Raw genomic sequence first — 26945 nt, 5'->3', positions numbered from 1 at the left:
CAGGCTTCCAAGCCTGCCATCTTTATTTCCCCCCATTATTTATTAAATGACATTTTATCGACCTGTTTTGTTAGTCAAAATCATACATATTAATCAGGGCTTCTGATCAACAAAGAGATGGCAATGTTCTACTACCTTGAGCCAAAAGCTAAGAACTCCTGATATTTCAGCTGAGCTGTGCAACCACGTGGTGAGTAAATGCATATTTCCATTAGGCTTTTTTTTTAATTGGTGAAAAATTGAAAGTAGCAATGTCTTATAAATGAATGGAGCCTGCAGACTATGGAACGGGCCCCATCAACAGAATTCACAGGTAAAATCTGCTGTCTCTAGGGGAATTGGGAGGAAAGGTGGCCCTTCAACCCCGTGCACAGTTAGGAAGCCCGGAGGTCAGGATGTAGCAACACTCCTCCCAGTAGATTCTGGGACTTCAGAATGGCTAATACTTTGAGAAACAGGCAAGAGAGGCCAGTGAGTATAAATAAATACCTTCAGAGCAGAAGGTATTTATTCCTGAAAGGAAGGTAGGCAAGCTCTTTCACTTCTCACTCTCGCGTCTCCCCTGGTGTGCCGGGGACAGTGCCGCAGGCCGTATGATTGGTGGGCTGGGGCCCGTAATGCAGATCTGGGGTTGATAAGGCAGGGCCCCCGTTATAGGGCTGGATGTCATTTTGTCATCCCACCTAAGATGTACTCTTATCTGAGTGTAGCCATGAGGCTTTTTGATAGTTGAGAACGGCTTGATTATACTTTTCATTTCTATAATGAACTTGTAGTACTTTTATAACTGAGCGTTTACGAGTCCTATTCTAGTTGGAATACACTCGGCCAGCCTAAACCATGACCTCCCCCCACTACCTCACTCTCCACCTGAGAACAGAAAACCCCACGTTTAAGCTAAATTAAAAAATAAAGGACCGAGATGTACAATGCTGGGGAAGCCAATGTCAGGGGTTTCAGGAGGTTGGAGAAGAACAGGGAAAGACTCTTGTGGAGGATACTTGATTATAAAACGTGTTCCCACTTTCGGCCCAGTGAGGGATAAGAAATCTGGGAGACTGTTGCCATCTGGTGGCAAAATGGGAAACTACAATTATTTCTCATTTTGCTTCATTCACATTAACACTGTAATAAAACTAAATTGTACCCTATGAAATTATGTATATCTGACCCAGTGTGACCTTCAAAAATGGAAGCTTACCAAAACAATTCCATGGGAGGAAGAAGAATCTTTTCAACAAATGGCGCTGGGACCACTAGCTACCCACATGCAAAGTTAGGGACCTTAATACAACATACTGAAAAATTAATTTAAAATGGATCATAGCCCAAAATGTAACAGCTAAAACTAGAAAACTATTAGAAGAAAAAATAGGATTAAATCTCCGTGACTTTGGATTAGACAATTTTTTTATATATGGCATCAAAAGCACAACCAACAAAAGGAGATATAAATTCAAAATCTAAAACTTTTGTGTTGCAAATGTTATAATTTTTTAAATGTAAGGACAACACACAGAAGGGAGAAAATGTTTGCAAATAATATACCTGATAAGGGACTAGCATACAGAACACATAAAGAACTTTTACAATAATAAAAAGATAACCCAGGGCTTCCCTGGTGGCGCAGTGATTGAGAATCCGCCTGCCGATGCAGGGGACGCGGGTTCATGCCCCGGTCCGGGAAGATCCCACATGCCACGGAGCGGCTGGGCCCGTGAGCCATGGCCGCTGATCCTGCGCGTCCGGAGCCTGTGCTCCACAACGGGAGAGGCCACAACAGTGAGAGGCCCGCGTTCCGCAAAAAAAAAAAAAAAACCCAATTTAAAAATGGGCAAAGGATTTGAAGACATTTCTTCAAACAAGATATATAAATGGCTAATAAACACATGAAGACATCCTCAATATCATAAGTCATCAGAGAAATGGAAATCAAAACCACAGTGAGAAACCACTTCGCATCCTCTAGGAGGCCCATAGTCAGAAAGATAGGTAATAACAAGTGTTGGTGAGAAATTGGGTGTGTAAAATGGTGCAACCCCTTTGGAAAATAGGCTGGCAGTTCTACAAAGTGTTGAGCAGAGTTAACACTTGACCTGTAGTTACCATGTGACCCAGCAATTCTACTCCTAGTTACGTACCCAAGAGAAATGAAAACATACACCCACACAAACTTATACATGAATGTTCATAGCAGCATGATTCATAACGAAAAAGGGGAAACGATCATCAACAAATGAATGGATACACAAAACTTGCATACTTATACGATGGAGTATTATTCAGCAATTAAAAGAAGTGAAATACTGATACATGTTACAACAAGATGAATCTTGAAAACATGCTGAGTAGAAGAGGCACAGAAGATCATATATTGCATCATTCTATGTATATCAAGTATCGAAAATAGGCAAATCTATAGAGGCAGAAATAGGAGAGTGGCTGGCTCTGGCTGAGCGGGAATGGGGAGTGACTGCTAAATGGATATCGGGTTTCTTTTCGCGAGGATGAAAATATTCTAAAATTAGACAGGGGTGATAGTTGTCCAACTCTAGGAATATACAAAAACCATTGAATTTTACACTTTAAATGGATGAATTTTATATAAAGCCTGTGAATTTTACCTCAATAAAAATGGCAAATTTAACCTGCTTTAACCTAACATTACATTAATTGGGCGCTTGCCATGTCAGGAACTCTTCTGGGAACTTAACATGAATTATTTCAATTAATCCTTAAAATATCTGTGTCATAGAGGTACTATTATCATACCCATTTTGAAGGTGCATGAACTGAGGCTCTGATAAGTTAAATAAATTATCCACGGTCGTACCAAATAAGTATCAGAGCCGTTTGAACCCAAAGCCCATCTGGCTCCAGAGCCTGAGAGCTACCACAGACCTAGGGCTGCCTCTCTGTTCAGTAGCCATTTTACAAGGGTTTACAGATATAGGGCTTGGGGGCCAGACACAAAGATGAAAGCCGTGGTGCCTGCCCCCGGGAAGCTCACAGGCTGGGAGAAGGCAGGCGTGATTACAGGTAATGGTTAGGATGCGCTGTAGTAAGTGTGGAACGATGAAGATGGGCACACCTTGCGGTGCTCTGGGGACAGGGGGTAACCGCCACCCTCCGCTCCTCCCTCTTGGATGTGTGGATGTGTAACAGCACTGACATAGGACTGGGACGGCCACCCCAAACCTCTTCCTCCCCCTTTTATTGTCAACCCACCTCATCTACCCCACCACTCAGACAGGCTCCCTGGGAGGCACCCTAGACGCTCCCCCTACCCCACCCACGTCAACCCCTAATCAGCTCTTCCCATGCTCCTTCCCAGCTGTATCTTGAGCCTGTTTACTGTGCGCCCAGGGCCCCACTCTCGTGCAACCACCGTCACTTGTCAGCTGGGCCATGGCGTGGGCCTCTTCACCAGTCTCCCCGCTCCCAGTCTGGCTCCCACAAGACAGTCTGCACACACCCACTGAGGAGTCCACAGTGTGAGCAGCGGCAGGTCAAGAGCCCCACAGGTGTGAAGAGTGGCAATGAGGTGAGTTGGGGGGAGTGTTAAAGGGAGGTGATATGAAGTGTGGACTTCTGTGTGTGTGTGTGGAGTACACACGTGTATGGACTGACGTGGGCTGGAAGGCATGGGGTACCTGTGTATTTAGGACATGTTTACTGTAACTGTGAACACACAGCATAGAAAATCCCCCCAAAAGAAGATTCACCCTACTGTGTGATCACCCCTGATTAAAACCCCAGGGATTTAATCTACGCTGTGGATCGTAGCACATAAGAGTGCACCACGTGGTGTTCGAGAGAGGAAGTGAACAGAAATATCTCAAGACTGCTGGTCCAAGAGGAGCCTAAGGCCCCAGCTGATGGAGGCATCTATACAGACAGCCACCAAGGAGACAGGCGAAGGGGTCCCTATATAGGACATGGAGAGATGACTCAGGGAACTGGGGGTACAGAGGGGAAACGAAGTTGTATAGTAAGGAATTTGCCTGGCTTTTGTCCCTGGCTCCGGGAAGGAAGCCTCTAAATCCTTGGAATGATAGGAGTGTCTTCGTTACTCACGGTGGGTCCCTGACAATTTGTGTAACCCGTGGAGAGTGTCAGGGTGGAGGCCACATCAATAGACCAACCTTGTGATTAGAGGGTTCGGGCTCCGGGATGGAAAGGGGAGTTGGATTGAGTTCAATTACTAGTGGCCAGTGATGTAATCAATCAAGCCTACGTGATGACACCCCAGTAAAAACTCCAGGCACTGAAGCTACATGACCTTTATGGTTGGCAATACACATCCGTGTGCCAGGAGGGCGATGCGTCCTGACTCCCCCGGGAGAGGCCATGGTAGCTTCCTATTTCGAACCCTCCCAGACTTTGCTCCATGAGTCTCTTCTTTTGGCTGGTCCTGATTTGTATTCTTTTATTGCTGTAATAAGCCTGTAATAGTAAGTATAGCACTTTCCTGAGTTCTGGGAGTCATTCTAGAGGATTATCGAGCCTGAGGAGGTCGCAGGAACCCCTGAATTTTTAGCTATTTGGTGATGGGGTTGAGGACATGCTACCCCAAAATCTGGCACCTTGACTATTTTACGTTGAAGAAGTTTGAGAAAACAGCAGAAGCAGGAAACTCGATTTGACCTCCTCCTCTCCTTGCCCTTCTTCCCTGAAACAGGTCATAAACCGTCATGTGAGAGATGCCCTCCCCATACCTGGAGAAAAGGAGCGTCCGTATCTCCAAAGACTGAGTCGCCAAGAAGAATCCTAACTAACAGGCCTTGTGAAGCTGCCCCAGTTGCTACAATTACTTCCTCCCCCCCCAACCCATCGCATTCCTCCCTGACGGGCCACTCTTCATCGAAGCTGGCGCGAAAATACACAGGTATGTTTCTGGGTCTGTTTCTCTGGGCCTTCATTTCTTTATGAAAACTCTCATGCCACGTAAAACTTGTAGCAAATAAATGTGTACGCTTTTCTCCTGTTAATCTGTCAGTTCAATTTTTAGACCCAGCCAGGGACCCTAAGAGGGCCATGGAAAGCTCATTCCTCCCCTTGATGAGTCGGAAGTGCGGTGGCCTGGGAACCCCCGAGCTTGCAGCTGGTGTCTGGACAGGAGTCCTGTGCAGCACTGTGCCCTTAACCTGTGGAGTCTGGCCTCACTCTGGGCAGGTGGTGTGGGAAGTACACTGCGCTGTCCGTCCCACTGGGGGAAGAGGTGTCTGCACCCACAGGGCATGCTCCGCACAAGCACAGACAGAAGGCCGTGTCTGTATATCCTACTGGGAGCTCTAGCTAAAAGTGGCCCAGAGAGCCAAGGGCAGCCGATTGAGAAAACATGGGGGTGTGTTTTGCGGTGTTCTATCGTAGTTACGCCAGCCCTCCACTGTCCAGAGCCCAGGGACCCAGGATGGTCCCAGCACACCCTGAGCTTGATTTCTGTGGGAACGAACAGGTTGCCTGTGACCCTACTTCTTACCGGCTCTGCCACTCCACCTTCCCCCTCTATCCCCTCGTGGTTGAAGGCTGGGGAGGGTGACACTGGTGCCCGGGGAAGTAGGATGTAAGTGCATATTCAGAGAAGGGGTTTAGAGGGAAGGAGAGCAGACTTGGTGACTAACTGGATTTGGGGGCAGGTGTGAGAGAGGAGTTGAGGGTGATTCCCAGGACAGTGGTGATACCATTTAACTAAGGCAAGAGCAGGAGAGGACGACCAGGTCTGGAGAGAGAAGACGAGTGGTGTGAGCACGATCTGGGGGGCCGGTACAGAATCTCAAGGGGTGATGCCCACGGGCAAATGGATATAGAGATCAGGAGCTCACAGGAGAGACCAAGGTCAGAGAGAGATTAGAGGCAGCAGCATACAGGCAGAGGTTTCCAAAGCCGATCCAGCTCTGCTGCCAGGTCACCTGGGTGAGAAACTGGATGCAGACGGAGCCCTGAGGCTGGAGACTTCAAGGAGCCTGGAAGGAAATCAAGTGAGGAGATGCGAGAGGAGTTCACAGAATCAAAGCGAGCAAGGAGGCAGAGCAGGAGAGATGGGTTCTAAATGTAAAGACAAGGTACGGTGTGATGATTGAGGAGAGTACCTTGCCGGCTCAGGCTGGGGGGTGCCCAGCCTGGAAAAAACCTAGCTGGCGAGCAGCAGGCGGGTAGCGGCTCCCTGCAGCAGGGAGTGCTGGCGTGAGTCTGCCCTACAGCCCCCTAAGCAAAGCAGCTGGCTCTTCCCAGAGGCTCACAGTGGGCATTTGTGGGGAAGCTAAAAATAAAAGCCCAGATGGGCAAGGGACACTGTTTTTCATTATAAGCCTTTTAGTTCTTGATTTTTAAAAAAATCATGTGCATGTAGAACTTTAATAAAAAGAATGAAAAACTACTTTCTTATTAATTATATGATTTAATACCAAATCCAATCTTTTCACTGGCTCTAACCAATGTTTCATTTTAGGCATGTTCCAGCCTCCCTTGGATGTAGCCCACCTTCCCAGGCCACGCCAACCTGGGATAAAAGTTCTCTTAGAGTATCCTGGATAACTGCTATACCCAGCAAGACTAAGAAAACACAGACAGGTAAGGGGAGAGCACTGTCACTCCGCGCCCTGCCCTAGCCGCCCAGCAGTCGGGAATGTCGCGAGCAGACTGCTGCAGGCTGGTGCTGTCCCACCTCTTCCAGCCGACACCTGCAGCCCGGGCTGCCCTACATCTGGACTGCCTGGTCCCTTTGGGGGCGGTTCCCAGGTTCCTGGGGTTTCTCCAAACACTCACAAAACCAGGGGTCTTCTTCAATTGCCTCCCCAATTCAAAGTCAATTATCAGTATTTTCTAAGTGTCACATTCTTGTACATTTATCTCGAGGAGCATGGTTTACTAGAAATAGAAACAACAGCCAACAGTTTTAGGCCTTACAGAAACAAATACAGTAAGTCCCCTACATACAAACCTTCAAGTTGCGAACTTACAAAGATGCGAACGTGCGTCTGCATGTCCAATCACGTAAGTTAGTTCACATGTCTGGCGTACATTGTCACATGCCTGCATCCTCTGTAAGTGGTTGTGCTTCTGTGTACTTTACTGTATAGTACTGTATAAAGTACAGTAGTACAGTGTCTTTATTTCAAGCTCAAGATGTCTGGAAGCAAGAGTAAAAGCAGTGGTGATGTAGCTGGTACTGCAGCTTGCCCTCCGTCTCCTGTTGCTGACGATCCTTCAGCTCTACCGCCTCCCACCTCCTCTCCCTCCTCCAGTCAGTAACTCTTCTTGCCTCTTCACTCGATGCCAGCCCCTGGATGCCAGCTGTTGTACTGTACTACTGTACTTTTCAAGGTACTGTACTACTGTACTTTTCAAGGTACTGTACTGTAAGATTTAAAATGTTTATTTTTTGTTTGTTATGTATTATTTGTGTGAAAAGTGTTTTAAACCTATTACAGTACAGTACTATATAGCCAACTGTGTCAGTTGGGTACCTAGGCTAACTTTGTTGGACTTATGAACAAATTGGACTTACAAACATGCTCTCAGAACGGAACTCGTTCATATGTAGGGGACTTACTGGACAGTTATTTCATCTGTGCTTTTAAAGTTCAATCCATCATGCATGGTAAAAGGCATCATGGAAACAGGAAAGTGGGTTTTTAGAAAGCTGTATTATCAACACAGAGAGAACACCTAACAACTGTTCTTGGGGCTTCTCCCCAACTGTGCTGTCACTCCGAGTTTTCTCAGCTCAGCCAAAGTAACATGAGGTGTATTTGTTTGCAAGATGGTACTGTTGCGAGAAATAAGATGGGAGCTAGCTGGATGGCCGGGATAACTTCCTCCCGCGGGGTGCCCGGCTCAGCATCTCCCTCCTGAGACCCAAGGATAGGCTTGCTTCCAAAACAAAGGAGATTCAAAACACCGGCAGCCCCCTCACAACCACATATTTACAGATTAATCAAAGCCATCCCCTAGTCTAGAAAGGACAGATGCTACATGGAGCTAAAATGCCAACTACTGATCCAGAACTTTCAAGATGATCCCTTTCCCCAAACTTCTACACCATTCTTTTTTTTTTTTTTTTTTGCGCGGTACGCGGGCCTCTCACTGTTGTGGTCCGGACGCGCAGGCTCAGCGGCCATGGCTCACGGGCCCAGCCGCTCCACGGCATGTGGGATCTTCCCGGACTGGGGCACGAACCTGCGTCCCCTGCATCGGCAGGCGGACTCTCAGCCACTGCACCACCAGGGAAGCCCTACACCATTCTTTAGATTGCAAACAGGCAGCCTGCAGAACCAAATCCAACCTACAAATATGTCCTGCTTGGCTATCCAAGTGTTTTTTTAAAAATTCTGATTTAGTTAGCAATATACTGGGAGATTTCACATAAATATCTGGGTTTCCTGACTCTGAAAAAAGCTAGGACTTCCCTGGTGGTCCAGTGGTTAAGACTCTGCACTCCCAATGCAGTGGGCCCGGATTTGATCCCTGGTCAGGGAACTAGATCCCATATGCCACAACTAAGAGTTCGCATGCCACAGCTAAAGATCCTGCATGCCATAACAAAGATCCCGCGTGCCGCAACTAAGACCTGGTATAGCCAAATAAATAAATAAATAATTTAAAAAGTTAGAAGATCTGTTCCCACAGAGCAACCCTCAGCTGGAGCTAACAACTGCCCTCTTTAGACAGGTGGGTGCTCCCCACCATGGCCTTACACCCTGCTTGCTCCACTCGTTTTTGTTACCTGCCTGCCATTTACACCTGCTTTGCTTGCTCACTGAACACCCCTTCGCAGGCTCCACAGTCACTAGCACAGTAAGGGGCCCGAGCGGAGGCTGAAGGGAATCCTTGTAGTCTATGATCGCTGGCTACAAAATCTGAGACTGAACAAATAAAGCAGGAAGGCTTTGCTGATAGATCCTGCAGCTCCACGAGGACAGCAGAAGCTGCTTCTGAATCTCTATGAGCTAGACCACCATTATGTTCTCTCCAACCACAGGAACTTTCCTGACAGACCAAGAGCTTTATTGTTGGGTAAAAACAGTTCCTGATCACAGATTCTGTGCTTTAGTTCTCCTGGTCCTGAGCTCTCTTCCACTCTGAAGCAGGGAGACTGCCTGCTGGCTTTTCCAGCATGTGGCCAGAGTGTCGAAAAACAGACACTAGTCCCCAGTAAGAGCCCTGAAGCAGCTGTTTCTTCAACTCATCACACCTGGCTCTTCTGGAGTCTGTCCCAAGTGAGAAGTTAGCAGAGTCCCTTAAACAGAGAGAAGAATTCAGGGCAAATTGCCCAACTGTCTTCACTGTGCTCCTGAGTGTGTGGCTTCCTTGTCCCCATTTTGATCCCGACTCGGCATCTTTAAGCCCAGACGGCGCAGGGAATGGACAAAATATCGAGGAGGCTTGCAGACCAAGTTGAGTTCCTCCTTCCCGGCCTGCAGGGCAGGCAGAGTCAGCTGGCAGGCATGCAGGTGAAGGGGGATGTGACGGGCCTTGGACTGCCGCAGCCCCAGCTTCTTCAGGATGCAGGCGGACAGCTTCTGTGCAGAGGAAAGAGCTCGTGAGCGCAAGGCCAACAGCTCCAGTGTGCGGGGGCAGAAGACCTCCACTCACAGGGCCCCCTCACTAACTCCCGGAAGACACAGTGATGGACAGCCTGCTTCGGGGCCATTTCTAGGAAGGGTTCAGAGCCCATGTATGAGAAAACCCACCACACCAGGGAAGCTCTCCTTGGCCAGTTCTCTGGCTTTCCAAGAGAATGGGCTGTAACAGCAAAAAACAAAGTTCCCACCAAGGCTCTTTCGCTGTAGCGTGAAAGCCTGCTTTGAGCCTTCAGAAAGTCTCCTAACTGCTTCTCAATTTCTCCAGAAGCTAGATAACTAGCATGGTACTGTGTCGGAAGACAATCAACACATCTTTGCTGTGACTCACTTTAGGGACTTAACAAGGGGAAAGCATAAGTTCTCCCCCTTATTCTGCTGCATATTGGGTCAGACGTATATTACCTGGGGGGCCAGCCTGTTCCAGTCTGAGTACTTGTGGTCACCAAGGATCGGGCAATCCAATCCAAAAGACAGGTGAACTCGAAGCTGATGTTTTATTCCTTTAAAAAAAGAGAGGGAGGAAACTTAGGAGTAGCTATTGAAACAATACCACTGGTGGCATCTGCTTCTAACCATATTAAACCAAAGGACAGTAAAACGGGCAAAGCCCCAACTACAATAAGGTATAAAGAATAATATAACAAACAATAGGCTATTAGGAAATAAACATTATAAATGCTGTTAAGCCTCTAAGTACCCCTCGCCACCACAGTTCCCTTTCCACCACAGATAACCACTGCTATCAACTTGGTGTCTATCATTGCCATGCTTTTTTTTTTAATAATTGTGTTGTATAACACTAAATAGTATTGCTTTGTACATTTATTTTTTTTACTGTGGCAAAATATACATAAAATTTAACATTTTAATCCTTTCTTTTAATATAAATTTATTTATTTATTTTTGGCTACATTGGGTCTTCGTTGCTTCGTTGGGTCTTCTTTCTCTAGTTGCGGCGAGCAGGGACCACTCTTCGTTGCGGTGCACGGGCTTCTCATTGCGGAGGCTTCTCTCATTACGGAGCACGGGCTCTAGGCGTGTGGGCTTCAGTAGCTGTGGCTCGCAGGCTCAGGAGTTGTGGCTCGCGGGCTCTAGAGCACAGGCTCAGTAGTTGTGGCGCATGGGCTTAGTTGCTCTGCGGCATGTGGGATCTTCCCGGACCAGGGATTGAACCTGTGTCCCTGCATTGGCAGGCAGATCCTTAACCAATGCACCACCAGGGAAGTCCCATTTTAATCGTTTTTAAGAGTACAGTTCGGTGGCACTGAGTACATTCACATTGTTGTGCAATCACTACTACAGTCCCTCTCCAGAACTTTTCCATTGCCCCCAACTGAAACTCTGTACTCAGTTAACAATAACTCCCCGCCCCCCACTCTCTCCAGCCCCTGGTAACCATTACTCTACTATCTGTCTCTATGAATTTGCCTACTCTAGGTATCTCATATAAATGGAATCATACAGTATGTGTCCTTTTGTGTTTCATTTAGCATAATGTCGTAACGTCTATCCATGCTGCAGTATGTGTCAGAACTTCCTTCCTTTCTAAGGTTGAATTACATTCCACTGCATGATGTACCACATTCTGTTTTTCCACTCATCTGTTGATGGACATGTAGGTTGTTTTCACCTTTAGGCTATTGTGAATAGTGCTGCTATAAACACCGGTGTACAAATATCTCTTTGAATCCCTGTTTTCAATTCTTCTGCATATATACAGGAAGCAGAATTGCTGGATCATAGGGTAATCCTATGCTTCATTATTTGAGGAATTAATTTGCAAATTTTTAAATAAACGTAAGCAAACCATTTATTTATTATTTTTTGAAGGAAGAATTGATTTATTCTATCATTTTAACTGAATATTTCTCACCCACCCAGGAAACTGATTAAGAGTAGGAGTCTGCCTAAAGCAAACTATTTGTATCCTTCTGCTACCTACTGTTTTTTTTTTCTTTGTGGTACGCGGGCCTCTCACTGCTGTGGCCTCTCCCGTTGCGGAGCACAGGCTCCGGATGCGCAGGCTCAGCGGCCATGGCTCACGGGCCCAGCCACTCCGCGGCACGTGGGATCTTCCCGGACTGGGGCACGAACCCACGTCCCCTGTATCGGCAGGCGGACTCTCAACCACTGCGCCACCAGGGAAGCCCCTACCTGCTGTTTTAAACAATCATCCCTATGGAAGCTCCCAGCCTCAGATCAGCACTGGAAGCACACTCTGGTGCAATCCCAGAGTCCCCATAATACCAGCTGCTCAGGGGAGGGGCGGAGACTGGCACAAGGCCCTGGGTGAAGCTGAGGGGCAGTGGGGCTTCTCCACCCACTGCAGAACACTGGCACCCTCACCGGTAACAGGCTGGAGCTCCAAGAGGGCGGAGGAGAGGGTGCTGCTCAGCACCCGGTACTGAGTCACAGCCAGGTGTGCGTTCCTGCTGGTCCGTACCCTCACCATCTTCCCATTGTCCATGCAGTAGCTCGGGGACAGCGTCATCTGGAGCCAAAGAAATCAGGACACAATTTCGAAGAAAGAGCAGCAAACCCATCCCTCTGGAGGCGCTCACCCACCTTGTGGTGTCGTTCCTGGCCCTGCACCTCCTTCTCAACGATGGGAATGTCCACGACTCCCGCTGAGGGCACCGGGACGCGCATCGTGATGGCCCTGAGGGGACACACACAGACCCTTGCTTAAGCCACAAAGGTGAGTGAGGCTCTCCTTGCATCGGCTACTTAGAGGTTTTAACTCTGGACCTCCTGCACTACTGCGGTCAGGTCTTAAGATCAGAGGGTCCCAAATGATCTCTTGGTATAGTGCTTAGCCTGAGAGTTTGACACTATCCTTATACGCCTATCTTTTTTACAACTAAACTAATATGTGCTGATTGTAGAATATTTGGGGAAAAAACAGAAAAACAAGAAAAAAATTGTATTTATAACACTGTCACTCATCCAACCTTTAAAAATGAGTATGTACAGCTTAAAGTAAAACTAGGGTAATACAGTTTTGTATCCTGTTTTTCTTTTTTAAATAATAAAAGATGGTAAGTTCGAACTGCATATGGAATAAATGAATAAATGAATGAATTGAGTGAAAATTTCACAGGACTGCTCCTGCCTATTTGCCAGGTCAATAAAACAGAGGAACTGTGCTCAGAAAAGTCACAGGAATCCCAACCATAGTTCAGTAAGTCCTTCTTGTTGGAGGTTTCCCTCCGTCACACCACAGACAGGCAGAAGACTCTTTAATCTGTCCTTACGTCCATGCCTCTTCCAGTCAGTCAATCAGCTCTCCTGGGTACTTGGTGGCCTAACACAGAATCACTGGCCCAGGAGTCACAAGCCCAGATATAACATTGCACACCCTGGACACCCCACTGCAGATTGGTAGCAGTTTAGGCTGCTATCTGATACATTTTATCATACCTACACTGAGTTGTAACTATGAGTTGACCCTTTCTAATGACCTAACACTACTGCTGTTGTCTGACATTTTACCAAAGGAATGAAATCATGTATACTCATATAATTAATTTTTAATAATTTTTATGTACAGCCATAATTAGGAACCACTATGCCACCAGACTCTAATATTCTAAGCACTAAACCTGTTTCCTATAATTTTTATATGCCCACACGTCTGAGTACAGTGCCTTCTATTACTAGGAGTTCCTGCTCTATGAACGGATGAATAGATGGAAGGGTGCCTACACCACCTCGACCGCTATCGATGGGCTTCATACCAGTACTTCTTTGTCACCTGACGGGTTCTAAACAACTCTTGGACTTGATGCGCCACGTCTTTTTCCCAAGCCAACACCATTACGCCTGTAGTTTCCTTGTCCAGCCGATGGCACAGATGCAAGGGCTCTGCCTTGTGGCCGTGAAGCATCTTCGCCAGGACAGGCAGTACATCACTGATGCAGAGCCGGACCCCAGGGCCACCTACGAAGGAAAAAGCCAGAGGTTTGAGAGGCCAGGAAAAGATCTCACCAAAGACCTCTACCTGGGACAACAGTCCTTACTGGATTAACAGTAAATGCTTTCTAGAGCCTTATTACTGAATTGTGGTCCAGGGACTAGAAACATATCAGTCTGCCCAGGGAGCTCGCTAGAAAGGAATCTCAGGCCTCCAACCCAGACTAATTAATCAAAATCTGCATTTTAACAAAAGGCCCAAGTGACTCATATGCATATTAAAGTTTAAAAAGCACCATCCTAGAGCATGTGGCTTTCTCCTCAGACCTATATGTGTGTGTATATATATATATATAGTTAATCTACTTATGTACTCATACTAAAATTAGCAACCAAAATGATGAGATCTGATATTTCACTATATAAACAAAGGCTTGAGAATTTGCCAAGTAAACCCTAGTGAGAAATGCAAGACCATGAGGCCTTCCTGAGGCATTACAGAAGAGCTGAGAGGCAGGGCTTTGGGGTGAGACATTCCTGGGTTCCATTCTATGGACCCTCACAACTAGCCATTGACCTTGGACAGATTACGTACTCTTTCCAACTTTCAGTTTTCTCATCTATAAAATGTAAATATCTTGATAATAGTTATCTCTTGGGGAACGGAAAGGCAAGCTACTGGAAGGATCAAGAGAGGAAAAAAACCATACAAAGCACTCGGCAATGTCTGATTTAATTCGTTGTTTTCATGTACAACCTTCTCCATACCTCCCCCCAAAACATTCGTTCTTCTAGCTAAAATATGCCTATTCCCCCAGCAAAACCCTTTCCACAAATGCATTTTTTTCTATCAGTCTTTCCTGACTCACCCTAGCTGTCTCTGACTACATTTAACATTTATTCAAAAACATTAGGGTTTCCATTAAGTTGTAGGCACCCTGGGGTTTTGTTAGGTATACACCAACACACGTTATGTCCTCTTTCCCAGTTCCGATGGAAAATAATCTGAAGACAGGAACCACACAGCCTTTGTCCTTCTCTATAGCAATCCTCGGTGGAGGTCTGCACACAGCAAATTCCATAAATCACTGCTGGCTGCCAGATGTTTGGAAGGTGGGGACTGTCTTATTTATCTCTGCGTCCTTACTGGTTCCTCACAGAGGACAGTACCCCACAAAAGTTTAATTACTTTGAAAGCAAGGCTTCAGAGAGCCCCCCGAGTAATGTTAGAGTTGCCCCTACGTGTAGCACAAAGCAGCAGCGGCCCGCCTCCCTTCCCCACATGCTGCTTACCATGCACAGGGAGACCGTAGGGCTTATTGATGACCACAAGGTCCTTGTCCTGGTGGATAAGTCCTCGGCTCAGCGCCTTAGCAAGCACGTTGGGGTGGACGCGCTGCAGCTGCTCTGTGAACTGCAGTAGTTCTTGCACTCTCCTTTGAACAGGGTTTGTGGGCACCTGCGGGGAGAGAAGGAGCGACGGTAAATGCCTGGTGGGGAGGACTTTCAGTAAGTCTGGGTGAGAATTTGGGAAGGGAATGCCTGTATTTTTGCATTAGACTCGCCCCGTCCCCGAGTAATTTGAGCGCAGGGGTGGGTGTGTCTCGCCTGTACCCACGTAGCGCTTCGGGCCGGGGTCGGCAGGAGCCAGCCCACAGGAAGATACCGCACCCTTCTGACCTCTCCCCTCCGCTTTCTCCCCATTCTCCCACCACTAGTCCTCGACATTGATTACTTGACATGTGTCAGAGGACCCTCCCACCTCCCTCCCGGCCTGGGAAACCAGTGAGCGCACTGCCTCTTGGGAGTTGTGGTCCTTCTGGGCTCACCGGCTTCTTCGTCTTTTGTTCCTGTTTCTGGGCTCGAAGCCTCTCCGCTAATCGCTGGGCATCCAGGGGCCGAGAGGCAGCAGCAGCGGAACAAAGTGGCTTTGAGACGAAAGTGAAGAGATCCCCCAGACGCTGCCAGGAACCCCGGACCCACACGCCAAGCACACTACAGCTAGGAGCCGCCATCTTGCCGAGCTAAGCCCACGCACAGAAGACGGACTAGAGCGAGGAGGGAGTAGGTGGGCCCTGAGGGTCACGTGGGGCGGGCGGGGCGGGGTCCCGGGCGAGTCACGTGGGGGCGAGGCGCGCTAAGTGCGGCTGCGTTGGCCGGTAGCTGCAACTGGAGCGGTTGTGTTCGGAGGAGACGCGGTGAGTGTGTGGAGAAGCCGGGTTGGGGCTGGGAAATGCCGGTGCCTCAATGCTTTAACGTTTCCGCGTCCCCAGCGCTTCCGTTCTCGGAGGTCCCTATCTTGGGAAACCGTTTCTCCCTTTAAGAGACGACCCCACTCAAAACCGCCTCCCCGCCCCCGGGAGAAGCGTGCCCCATGAACACTCGCCCCAGAGCCGTCTGAGGCGCCCACCTCGTCCGTTTTGGCAGCCACGTCCCGGGTGCTCGGCCAATCCCTCGAGGGACGCCTCGCGTCCTTTTTTTTTTCCTTACCGCTCGACCTTCGGAGACGCGGGATCTCTGAAGCCTCTCCACCCCTCATCTCCTGATTCCCAACCTCTTTGTTTCACGTTGTAACTAGTCCTTCTCTCCCAGGGGTGATGGGGAGCCCTTCCGTTATCCACGGGTCCATATTTTCTTCCTAGGGAGCATCTTGAGTTTCTTCTGCCTTCTTCAAGAATTCATTTCGTGGCGTCTCCCCCGTCCCTCCCCCCACAGCTTCCAAAGAAAAGACAAAGTACAGAGCAGGAATCTTCCCTTCCCTTTTCCACTTCCTTCGTTTTCTCCATCCCTGGTTTGTAACTTGCTCCAGACCCTCTCCTTCTCTTACAAGGTGCAGTGTTGGGACTCCCATGCCCAAACTGCCAGGGACTTCACTAAGTCAAGACCCTGGGACTTCACTAAGGGGTGGCAAGGAAGAGGAACATCTGGTTGGGATAGTAATGTTAAAAGAACCTGGGAACAGACCTGCCATTTATGAAGAAGAAAGCTGATGCCGAGCCCTGACGAGATCTCAGGAAATTAACGGATCTGTGCTGACGATAGAGGAAACGGTTTTTAAGACTGCTTAGGATGAAGGCTGCCTGAGGAGTTAGAGGAGGTAGTGGAATTAAGTTTGCGTCCTACCCCTCTAAAAGGGATTGGCAGAAGGGAGCCCTGTAGAGCATGAGATAAAGTTGAACAGGTAAGTGGAGCTAGCCTACAGAAGACTTTAACTGGAAGAAGGGTTTGAACTAGATGTGGTAAGTAGGGAGGAGTCTTTGAAGATGCTAGAGCAGGAGAGAGACTCCTTGAAAGTGGAATTCTGGAAATGAATCTGGCATTTGAATGCAGGACAGATTGAAAAGGAGAGGGCTTTGATAACTGGGAAATCAGCTAGGAAGCTGCAATCTGAGTGCTCAGTAGAAAGGCTGTGCTTCGTTCCCTGGTTTTTGTTTTTTTTTTTTTGGGGGGGGGGTACGCGGGCCTCTCACTGCTGTGGCCTCTCCCGTTGCGGAGCACAGGGTCCAGACACGCAGGCTCAGTGGCCATGGCTCACGGGCCCAGCCGCTCCACGGCATGTGGGATCTTCCCGGACCGGGGCATGAACCCGTGTCCCCTGCATCGGCGGGTGGACTCTCAACCACTGCGCCACCAGGGAAGCCCCGTTCACTGGTCTTTTTCCCTACACTGTACTGTCCTTTTGAGTGTGAATTGGTTTTGAGCTGTACAGGTCAAGAGGTACTATTGACAGCTGCTGTTGAACTGTGAGCGCCTTAAGGACTCATTCATTTTTTTTATCCCCCGCATCTGGTACAGAGTAAATTCACAAATATCCCTTGGCTGGCTGAAGTGCGTCAGAGGCATGGGTTAGGTGTGTCTGAACATTTTGAATTATCTAATTTCTGTCCATTTTTGACCTAAAGATTGGAGGTAGGAGTACATGTATTTGTAAAGAGGGGGAAAGAAGACCTGTGTATGTTTCTGTAATAAGAGAGGTGATCGGGGTATAAACGTGAAGAATTCGAAGGGAGATTGAGAAACAGCTTCTCTCCTACTGTTTTTTCCCCCTGCAAATTCCCAGGAAAGACACAGATCTAGAGAAGTTGAGAATTACTACCTTTTACTGATAATGTCCCAGACCCAGGTTCTAATTTCACTAAGCAGTCGCACATCACGTGTTACATAAGTATGTGAAGACTCCTTTCCAGGGACTCTGAAATTTGGACATCAGGACTTAAATTCGTATCGTTACATTAATTACAAGCCTGTTTTAGGTGTAGGACTTTTATGGTTTTGGGGGGGGCTGGGGAGCCTTTTTCTGCCTTAACCTGTCCTTAATGGTATTCAAGAAGTGACCCCTGTTCCTGCAGAATTGGCCTTCTGTGGCAGGAAACAAAATGAAGAACCAACTCAGATGTCATTGTCAGTGACACAGAGCTTGTGTTCTTGGGTTTCAGGTTAACGCAAGGCACACACTATAGTGCCTAGGCATAAAAACACTGGTCTCTTTTTTTCTGGAGAAGGAACTTTTAGGTTTTTCTTGTTGAAACTTTGTAAGAGAAATTTGAAGAATTCAGAGTTTTTGTTTGCTTGGTATCACAGTACAGCTTTAGCCAATGTGGGTACAGAAGTTTGGTTCCTTAATGTTTATCCTTTGAGTCTGGCCACTTGTTGATTTGAAATAGAGTTGCTCTCAGTACACAAGAATTTATGTAAAGATATATATTACCTCCTTTCTCTTCCTCATTCAGGTAATCCTGTTTTAGATAGTGCATTTTTCCACTTCTGCACTAATCTCATATTCTCTTTTTGGTTGGGGGCTCTTCTTATCTGGACTGTTTTCTCAGTATAAGGAGGGAAATTCTATTAGTGGTGTCTTCATTCTTACAGAGTATGAACGTGGCTTATCTTCCTAGATCTTGATATATCATAATATGTGCCCCCCATAACCATATAAAGAAGAACTTGATAATTTGTTTTTAAGGATATTTTCTAACCTGTGCAAGAACAACAAAGCCTTCTTGTTATTTCATAAATACAAACAGGGACTAATAAAAGAACTTGTGTCTAAATATCCCAAATTTAAGGTTAATTAGTGGCATGAGGTTAAATTCTGGTTCCTTGAACAGCGATTTGCTAGTTGCAGATTAACCAGCGATTCAGTTTCCCTGAGGAGCAGGAAGTACTTGGATATTGTTTTATGGTTTTAGAGAGATTCAAAGAAGCAATTAGCAGTTCTCTGGAGGTGCCCTGGAAAGAGCAGTTGTCTGGCAGCTGGGAGATCTGGGGACTGGTCCCAGTTCAGCTGCTTGTGAACTTGAGCGAGTAATTTGGGCTTCAGTTATTTGTCTTTTAAAAGAAGATCCTTACTAGCTCTAAGCTTCTATCAAGATTTTCCACTGACGCTTAAGTGCTTCTCTTTCTTAACAAGTGGAATTTATTTCAGACTTACCTTGAGTACATTTAGCATTGGCACAGAGAACCAGGATTTTAATCCTGTCCCCACAATTTAACCTTATGCCACTGAGCTAACATTTATGTTTGGAGGTTACTTCATTGAGTGCTGCTGGAATACACCTTCAGATTTCCTAGGTGGGTTGTGGAAAGGAGTGCAGATAGAAAAAAAATTAGAAAACAATGGTATTGACCTATACCATGTGTGTTCATTCTTTTTTCCATGCCAGCATTTCAAAGAGATTCCATTGTACTGTTGCCCCTTGTTTCACTTTTTTTCAGCTTTTGAGCAATGTCAGGGCAGGTCTAGCTTTAACACTGCTTCCCAAACTTTTTTCATACTGTGACACACATGGAAATTATTGTTGTGTCACTGAGGAAAACTGGCGGCGACCCACAGAAGACAGCTGGCCTGTGATCTGTGGCTGTCCCATCCCCACCTGGCCATACACTGGCGAGGGGATCCCTGTCCTGTGGTCCATGTGACCATTAGAAAGGTCAGCATTACACATTCAAAGTCTTTGTCCCAAACTCTGCCTAACTATCAAGACGAACTGTATCACTAGTTAGTCTTTTTTTTTTTTTTTTAAACCAAAGCATGTTATATATTAATTATCCCTTGAAATGTAACCCATTTTTACCTGACCATATCTGGTTTGGGGGGTTAATTTCTTTTTTAAATTATTATTATTTAAGTTTCAGTTGTACAGCATTATAATTCAACATTTATACACACTACAAAGTGATCACCGCCACAAGTCTAGTTACCATAATTGTTTTTCTTAAGTCTGTGTCTAATCTGTTTTGCCCTTATGTACCTTTATGCTCTTGGCTAGTTTAATATTTAAAGACCATACTTGTCCTTAAAAAGTGGCCTTTTTTTAAAGTGTGTGAATGGTAGTTAACTGATAAAGGGCTGGGAAATGCTTTCGTCATGATGCTTTAACCTCATTAGATTATGGGCAGACTTGCTCTGCCTATTTTTAGAAGATAGGGAATTTCTTTTTTCTGGGGGGGGGGAATTTCTTTAAGTAGCTTATTTTATGTTTTCCATTATAAAAGTAATATAGAAAATGTGAAAATACAAAAAGTAGAGTGGGGGAAAATTATTCATATTTCTGTTTCCCAAATACTGTTAAAATAACATGGTTTTTCTCATCTTTTTCTCTTTTTTTGTGCATTCTTTCTGAATTGTGGAAATTTTCAAACGTTTACATGATAGAGAAAACTCTAATAAACCCCATGTACCCATGAGCCAGCTTCTGATACATCCAGCCAACACAGGGCCAGTCTTGGCCCAAACTCCCAAATGGTTTTGAATCAAATCCCAGAAATAATCGTTTCATCTGTAAACACTTCAGTATGTATCTGTCAAAGATAAGAACTAGTTTTCAACGTAACCTCAATACCATCATCACACCTTAAAAAATATATTCCTTGGTATCACCAAGCAACCAGTCAGTGTACAGATTTTCCTGTTGGTCTCACTTTCTAACACTTCATTTGTTTGAATTATCAGGTTGAAAGAAGGGTCCACACATCATGTGTACACTTTTAATTAGACTAAAACCATATGGGCATTCAGAAGAGATAATGTGGACTGTAAACCTTGGAGATGCTAAGAGCTTGCACTTCAGAGTCATGTAGGCTGGGTTTCAGATCCAGCTCTGCCACTTGCTAGCTGTGTGACCTTGTGCAAGTTACTTAATCTCTCTCACTTTAGTTTTTTTTATCCTGTAAAATGGGAAGAATGTCTACCCTAAGACCACCATGAGGATCGAGTGAGTTAATGCTGGTTAAAGCCCTGTAGAGCCCCATACGTAGTTAATGCTCAATAAATACTAGCCCTGTCCAGCACCTAGTATAGCATCAGTGCATAGATTTGTGGAGTAAAAATAGAGTAAGAGTCAAGAGCTATGGAATTTGGTTTCATTCTGCCATTTAGGGGAATCACTTCAAAGTTTTGTACCCTAAATTTCTCGTCCAAAAAGGGGGGTGGAGTAAACAACCTGTTGACCGCTGAAATTCCAGTGCTTGCAGGAAATGAGTATTTTAGAAACAGCATGAGCTTCAAAAACAGACTGGGATTTGCATCATGCTTTGTTATTCACAAGCATTTAATCTTCTCAGCCTCAGTTTCTTCATATGTGCAGTGGAACCAATAATACCTACCTGATAAGATTGTTGTGATGAGCAGCAAGATAAGTGTATCTGGTTCCTACTGTGTAGTAGGTACTCACATTATTAGTCAGCATTTTATGATTATAAAACAAGAATGTTACATTGGAGCATTTTCAACATCTTAAAGAGCTATGTATTTTGTAGCATTTATATAAATGAAGATGACCAAGTATCTTATGGGAAAAGGAATATACACTGGAAGGGTGAACCTAGAAACTGTTTCCAGAACATGGACAATGGAAAATTGAGGGATTATTCAGCCATGTTGATAAAAGAGGATATGAGGATCCCTAGAGAAATTCAAGAAGGTCTTTGCAACAGATAGTTGGTTAAGTTGAATAAACCTATTTTCTGTAGCATTTGAAAATTTCATCAGTAAGTTAAAGATGTGGCTTTTTAAAATTGAAATATAGTTTGCATACCGTGGTATGTTAGTTTCAGGTGTGCTAACATGGTGATTTGATATTTGCATACTTTATGAAATGATCACTGCGTTAAGTCTAGTTACCCATCTGTCCCCATACAAAGTTATTAGAATATTATTGACCATATTCCTTATGCTGTATGTTACATCCCTGTGGCTTATTTATTTTATAACTGGATGTTTGTACCTCTTCGTACCCTTCACCTATTTCTCCCCCACCTCCACCTATTTCTCCCCCACCTCCAGCCCCCTTCCCCTCTGGCAACCACCTGTTCTCTGTATCTGTGAGTCTGTTTTCATTTTGTTTTGTTTTTTTAGATTGCACATGTAAGTGAGATCATATGGTATTTGTCTTTCTCTGATTTATTTACTTAGCATAATACTCTCTAGATCCATCCATGTTATCATAAGTGGCATGATTTATTTTTTGTTATGGCTGAGTAATATTCCTCTGTGTGTGTGTGTGTGTGTGTGTATGTGTGTGTATCTTCTTTATCCATTCATCTATCGGTGGACACTTAGTTTGCTTCCATATTTTGGCTATTGTAAATAATGCTGCAGTGAACACTGGTGTGCATGTGTCTTTTCGAATTCGTGTTTTTTCTTTGGGTAAATACCCAGAAGTGAAATCACTGGATCATATGGCAATTCTGTTTTTAATTTTTTGAGGAACCTCTGTACAATATTCTGTAATAATAGATGCACCAGTCTACAATCCTACCAACAGTGCACGAGAGTTCCCTTTTCTCTCATTCTCACCATAAAGACACTTGCTACTTCTTGTCTTTTTGATGATAGCCGTTCTGACAGGTGTGAGATGGAATATCATTGTGGTTTTGATTTACATTTCCCTGATGATTAGTGATGTTGAGCATCTTTTCATGTGCCTGTTGTCCATTTGTATATCTTCTTGGAAGAATGTCTATTCAGGTCCTTTGCCCATTTTTTAATCAGGTTGTTTGGGTTTTTTTGACGTTGTGTTGTATGAATTCTTTGTATATTTTGGGTATTAACCCCTTACCTGATGTTGTTTGCAAATGTCTTCTCCTGTTCATAGGCTGCCTTTTGTTTTGTTGATAGTTTCCTTCACTGTGCAAAGGCTGTTTTTAGTTTGATGTACTGTAGTTCCATTTGTTTATTTTGCTTTTGTTTCCCTTGCCTGAGGAGACAGATCCAAAATAAATTGCTAAGACCAAAAGAGTGCACTGCCTATGTTTTCTTCTAGGAGCTTTTGGTTTCAGGTCTTACATTTAACTCTTTAATCCATTTTGAGTTTATTTTTGTATATGGCGTAAGAAAGTGGCCCACTTTCAGTCTTTTGCAGGTAGCGGTCCAGTTTTCCCCACACATTTATTGACAAGACTGTCTTTTCCCCATTGTGTATTCTTACCTTCTTTGTCATAGATTAATTGACCATATAAAAAGATGTGGATTGGGTGTGTGTGTGTGTGTATGTGTGTATTAATTGTTAGTGATTGGAATATGCTGTGTTTGCTCTAATGATATTGTTGGTTTAATGAAAATGACTTACACTAGCTGTTATAAAGAGAGCTGCACTGTTAACGGACTCAGAAAACCAAATCCACTCTGAGTTTACTGACCCCAAAGTACTAGTCAGCATTTCCCCAACTTGCTTGATGATAAGAATCACCTGAGGTACTTTTAAAGCTACAGATCACTCCTCTAGAAATTTTGATTCCGTGAATGCTGAGTTAGGGCCCAGGAATCAGTCTCCCTCCCTCCCTCCCACCCAGCAGACACTCCTGTATTTATACCTCTGCCCAATGTCGTCCACCGTTGGTTGAGCCAGGTGATCCTGCGTTGCCGTTCCATGTGTGTAGGCTCACCTTTGCCTGGTTATTTCACTTACCTATGTTAATTTTTTTCCAAATGCACTAATGTATTAATCACATTCATAGCAGTAACATTATCTGTGGGCTCAAATGTATCACTTCCATTTTTTATTGGAGCCCTGCATCACCTTCCTCCTCCCTTTGCTGCTTCCTGTCAGTATCATGCAGGAACTGACCTTTACTCTCCTCCTGGGCTGGCCCCCATGCCGTCCCATTTCTTGGCTCACATCTTACATCCTAAGAAGTATCTGAAAGACTTTATTTTGCCCACAAACTTGTTTGATAGTTTGGAAGTGTAATCGAGTCCCAGGTTAGAAATAATTTTCCCTCAGAGTTTTGAAGGCCTCGTTGTACTTCCCGGTATCTGTAAGTGCCCTGGAGGTGTGGTGGTTCACACCTTTTCTACGAAACCTTGCTTTGTTGGTTTGGTTTCTCTTCTCTCCCTCACTGGAAGTTTGAAGATACTCTCTCTATCCCTGGTGGTCTGGAGTTTCACGATGATGTGCCCTGGTGCAGGTATTCATCATTGACTATTCCGAGTGCTCCGTGGACCCTTTCATTCTGGAAATTCATGTCCTTCAATCCGGGGACATTTTCTTCTATGATTCCTGTGATTTTTCTCCCGATCTTTTCTTTTCCTTTGATCATTTTTCATAATATCCATTCTTGTCATATGGATATGACAGCTTTAATGAGAGCCCATTATAGTTTTCAGTTTCCTGCTCTCCACATTGGAGCAGGTTTGAGATCTGTTGCCAGAATGAATGTGATAAGAACTTAGCGTTTCACCACAGCTCTCTAGACCCCACTAAGGCATGTCCACGGGGACCTGGAGGGTCCAGCCCTCTGCTCACTTCCGGTTCCATCACCCCAACTCGCCCACTGGCCTCAGTCACTAGAAATGCACTGCTTCTCTCTTTCTTCTGCTCTAGAAACATGCTCTGCTGCTCTTTGGGTGAATCCACAAGTACTTAGTATTTTAAAAAGTTAATTTTACTAAGACACTAAGGTAAATGAAGGAAGAAAAGTTAGGAAAAAAAAAAAACCCGAAGGGGATTTACGTATAAGAAAACGTGTGGTGTAAAAGCAGGGGCAAACTCTTAAGAATACAGTTTTTTGAATTGATGTCAGCATGAAACCAGGATGCTTACACTTGCTCCAAGAGTTCCTCCTGAAAGCTGCTTTTCTTCACAGAACCAAATGGGATCGCTTGTTCTTTCTACTTCGCTGTACCCTAAACTTATTCCCGGGTGCCTACATGCAACCTGTTCGTTTTCTCAGAAAACAGAAGTGCCTTCCCCCACTCCCTCCGCCCCCATGCATTGTCCCCACCTCGGGGCCCAGGCCATCCAGCCCTCTTGTCTCTCCCTGTGACTCCTCAGTCTTGCATTGACCTCCTTCACTCTTTATTAAAGTATGTTTTTAGGTCTCCCTAACCTGTTTTTCTCTCATCTATCTTTTTTCCTTAATTATTTTCACTGACCACTTTTTAAGACTGTTGCTGCCTGCTCTGCAAAGCAATGCTTTTAAAGGTGTTTCTTCTATCAGCCTAGTCTTTCTAGCTCTGGTGGGCCTCTGTGGCAGATAATAACCTCTTTTTGGAGCTTTCAGATTCTTGTTTCAGGTCTAAACAGTGCTTTCATTCCTCAGTTCATTTACAGATCAAAGAGAATATTTTTCAGTTAATTTTTTATTAGGAAGAAGTCCAAATACCCTGAACGGAATATCAGCTAGTTTACAGGTACAAGCTTAGCCACTTTCCTACGCTCCCACTGGCCCGTCATTCTCTTGTTCTTAAGGGATTACTGAGATTGATCCAGGGAAGGTACTTGCAAGAACTTTCCTAAAGTAGATGACAGTTCTTTCAAAATCAATAAATACTTGTGTTAGTGCTTGAGACAGAAAGAAGGAAATAATCACCTGTAATCCTATCTCCCAGAGATTATTTCTGCCATTCAGAGACCTCCAACACATGATTAGGAGCAGGTTTTTGAACTGTGTTTTGATCTTTAAGTTTGAAATAGGACTGTCTAAAAGTATGTTTGAGTTTTGAAGGGCTGTAATGAAACTTCTGAGTAGGTATCTCATGGGTCTGAAACACAGGAGAGATCTGAGCTGAAGATACAAATTTGGGAGTCATTAGCATTTAGTTGGCCTCGTTGGAGGCCAAACCATCGGAGTAAGTGGGGTAGGGAGAGTAGGGAGTAGGTAAAGTGGTTAAACTGGAGAGCCTCAGATGGTGCCATGAAGACAGTCCACATTCAGGGAATGGGCAGAGGAAGAAGGGTTGGGAGGAAGGCCAGGAAAACACAGTGTCCAGGGGAGATGAGAATGGAATTAAGTGTCAGATGCTTCCAAGAGGTAAAGGAAAATAAGTCTCAACTATTTCATTGAATTTTGCCATATTGGTAAGTATATGTTTACAGTTCCGTTGCCCCTAAAAGATGGAGACTTTTCAGGGGTTTGGCCCTTAAGGGTATGACGTTAGTCATCTTTGGTGAGACAGTATTGAGTTGTGTCTCTACAACGTGGGCTCTGGCATCAGCATCCTGTATCTACTGTGTAATAAATAGCCATCTGACCGCTAGCGAGTTACTTAATGTCTCTGTGCCTCCGTTATCTGTGATATCTGTGACATGTGATGGTGATGGTGTCTGCTTCATAGAGGAGTGAACGTTGTAAAGCGCAGAAAAGTGCCTGGCTCACTGTAAACACTACATGGTGTTTGTTGGAGGTGAACTGGATGCGGTAATAGTATCACTTTTAGCCCAATGCCTGGCATTTAACAGGTATTTTAACATGAAAATTCAACAGCTTGTGACTGCAAAGCAGTGGATTTGCTGTGGCTAGTACAGTTCCAGTCATTTGAAACTCTACCAGCATATACAGAATATAATCATGCCAGGCCAGAGGAAGAACTCAGGGGACTGAGAATTCGCTGCATGTAGCTTTTAAACTGTGTAAAACTCAGATAGGAACTTGAACCCACATGCTGAGACTTGAACCCAGCCTAAATCCTGATTGGGACTGAACCCAGCCAAAACCCACAGTCTTCCAACTGAGATCACACACCTGCTTTCAGGACTTACTGAAGTTCAGGTTCTTGATGTCTCATTGCAGAAAGAATTCAGTGAGAGAGAAAGTGATAGGTAAGTAGTGGGTTTATTTAGAGAGAAACACACTACACAGAGTGTGGGCCATCTCAGAAGGTGAGAAAGGCACCGGGGTATGGGGCTGTCAGTTTTTATAGGGGTGGGTGATTTCATAGACTAATGAGTGGGAGGAGTATTCCAGCTATTTAGGAAAGGGGCGGGGATTTCCAGGAATGGGGCCACCGCCCACTTTTTGATCCTTATGGATCCTTGGAACTGTCGTGGCGCCTGTGGGTGTGTCATTTAGCTTGCTGATGTGTTACAGTGAGTGTATACTGAGGCTCAAGGTCTAGTGGAAGTTGACTTGTCTGCCATCTTGGACCCATTTCGTTCTAATCAGTTTATGTCATGTCCTCAGGCTATGTTATTCTTTCAAAGGCTGTGCCTGCCCCTTTCCCTCCTG

The 26945-nt window shown here is 45.3% G+C and overlaps 2 protein-coding genes across 4 annotated transcripts in view; one reads left to right on the top strand and one right to left on the bottom strand.

Moving 5' to 3' along the window:
- Window positions 1-8644: 8644 nt before the first annotated feature.
- RPUSD4 (RNA pseudouridine synthase D4) lies at window positions 8645-15514 on the bottom strand (the record flags this gene model as incomplete). Of its 2 annotated transcripts, none has more annotated exons than XM_082660759.1 (7): window positions 8645-9524; window positions 9990-10087; window positions 11934-12078; window positions 12153-12246; window positions 13325-13526; window positions 14793-14958; window positions 15329-15514. In XM_082660759.1, the coding sequence occupies 7 exons, from the start codon at window positions 15512-15514 to the stop codon at window positions 9285-9287; spliced, it is 1131 nt and encodes a 376-aa protein (XP_082516885.1). In that variant the 3' UTR covers window positions 8645-9284. The 2 variants fall into 2 exon arrangements, with proteins under 2 accessions (XP_082516885.1, XP_082516886.1); XM_082660760.1 differs by having other exon boundaries at window positions 8645-9521.
- Window positions 15515-15653: 139 nt separating this feature from the next.
- The window catches only part of FAM118B (family with sequence similarity 118 member B), a 45913-nt gene continuing 34621 nt past the window's right edge, over window positions 15654-26945 (top strand). For both annotated transcript variants that reach the window (XM_082659618.1, XM_082659616.1), the window contains exon 1: window positions 15654-15697. The gene's annotated coding sequence lies outside the window, so the exon portion shown is untranslated. The remainder of the gene's footprint in view (window positions 15698-26945) is intronic.

The sequence above is a fragment of the Grampus griseus genome (genome assembly GCF_964374135.1).
Source record: "Grampus griseus genome assembly, chromosome: 8".
NCBI classification, from domain to species: Eukaryota; Metazoa; Chordata; class Mammalia; order Artiodactyla; family Delphinidae; genus Grampus; species Grampus griseus.
This window is presented reverse-complemented; position numbering and strand designations above follow the sequence as displayed.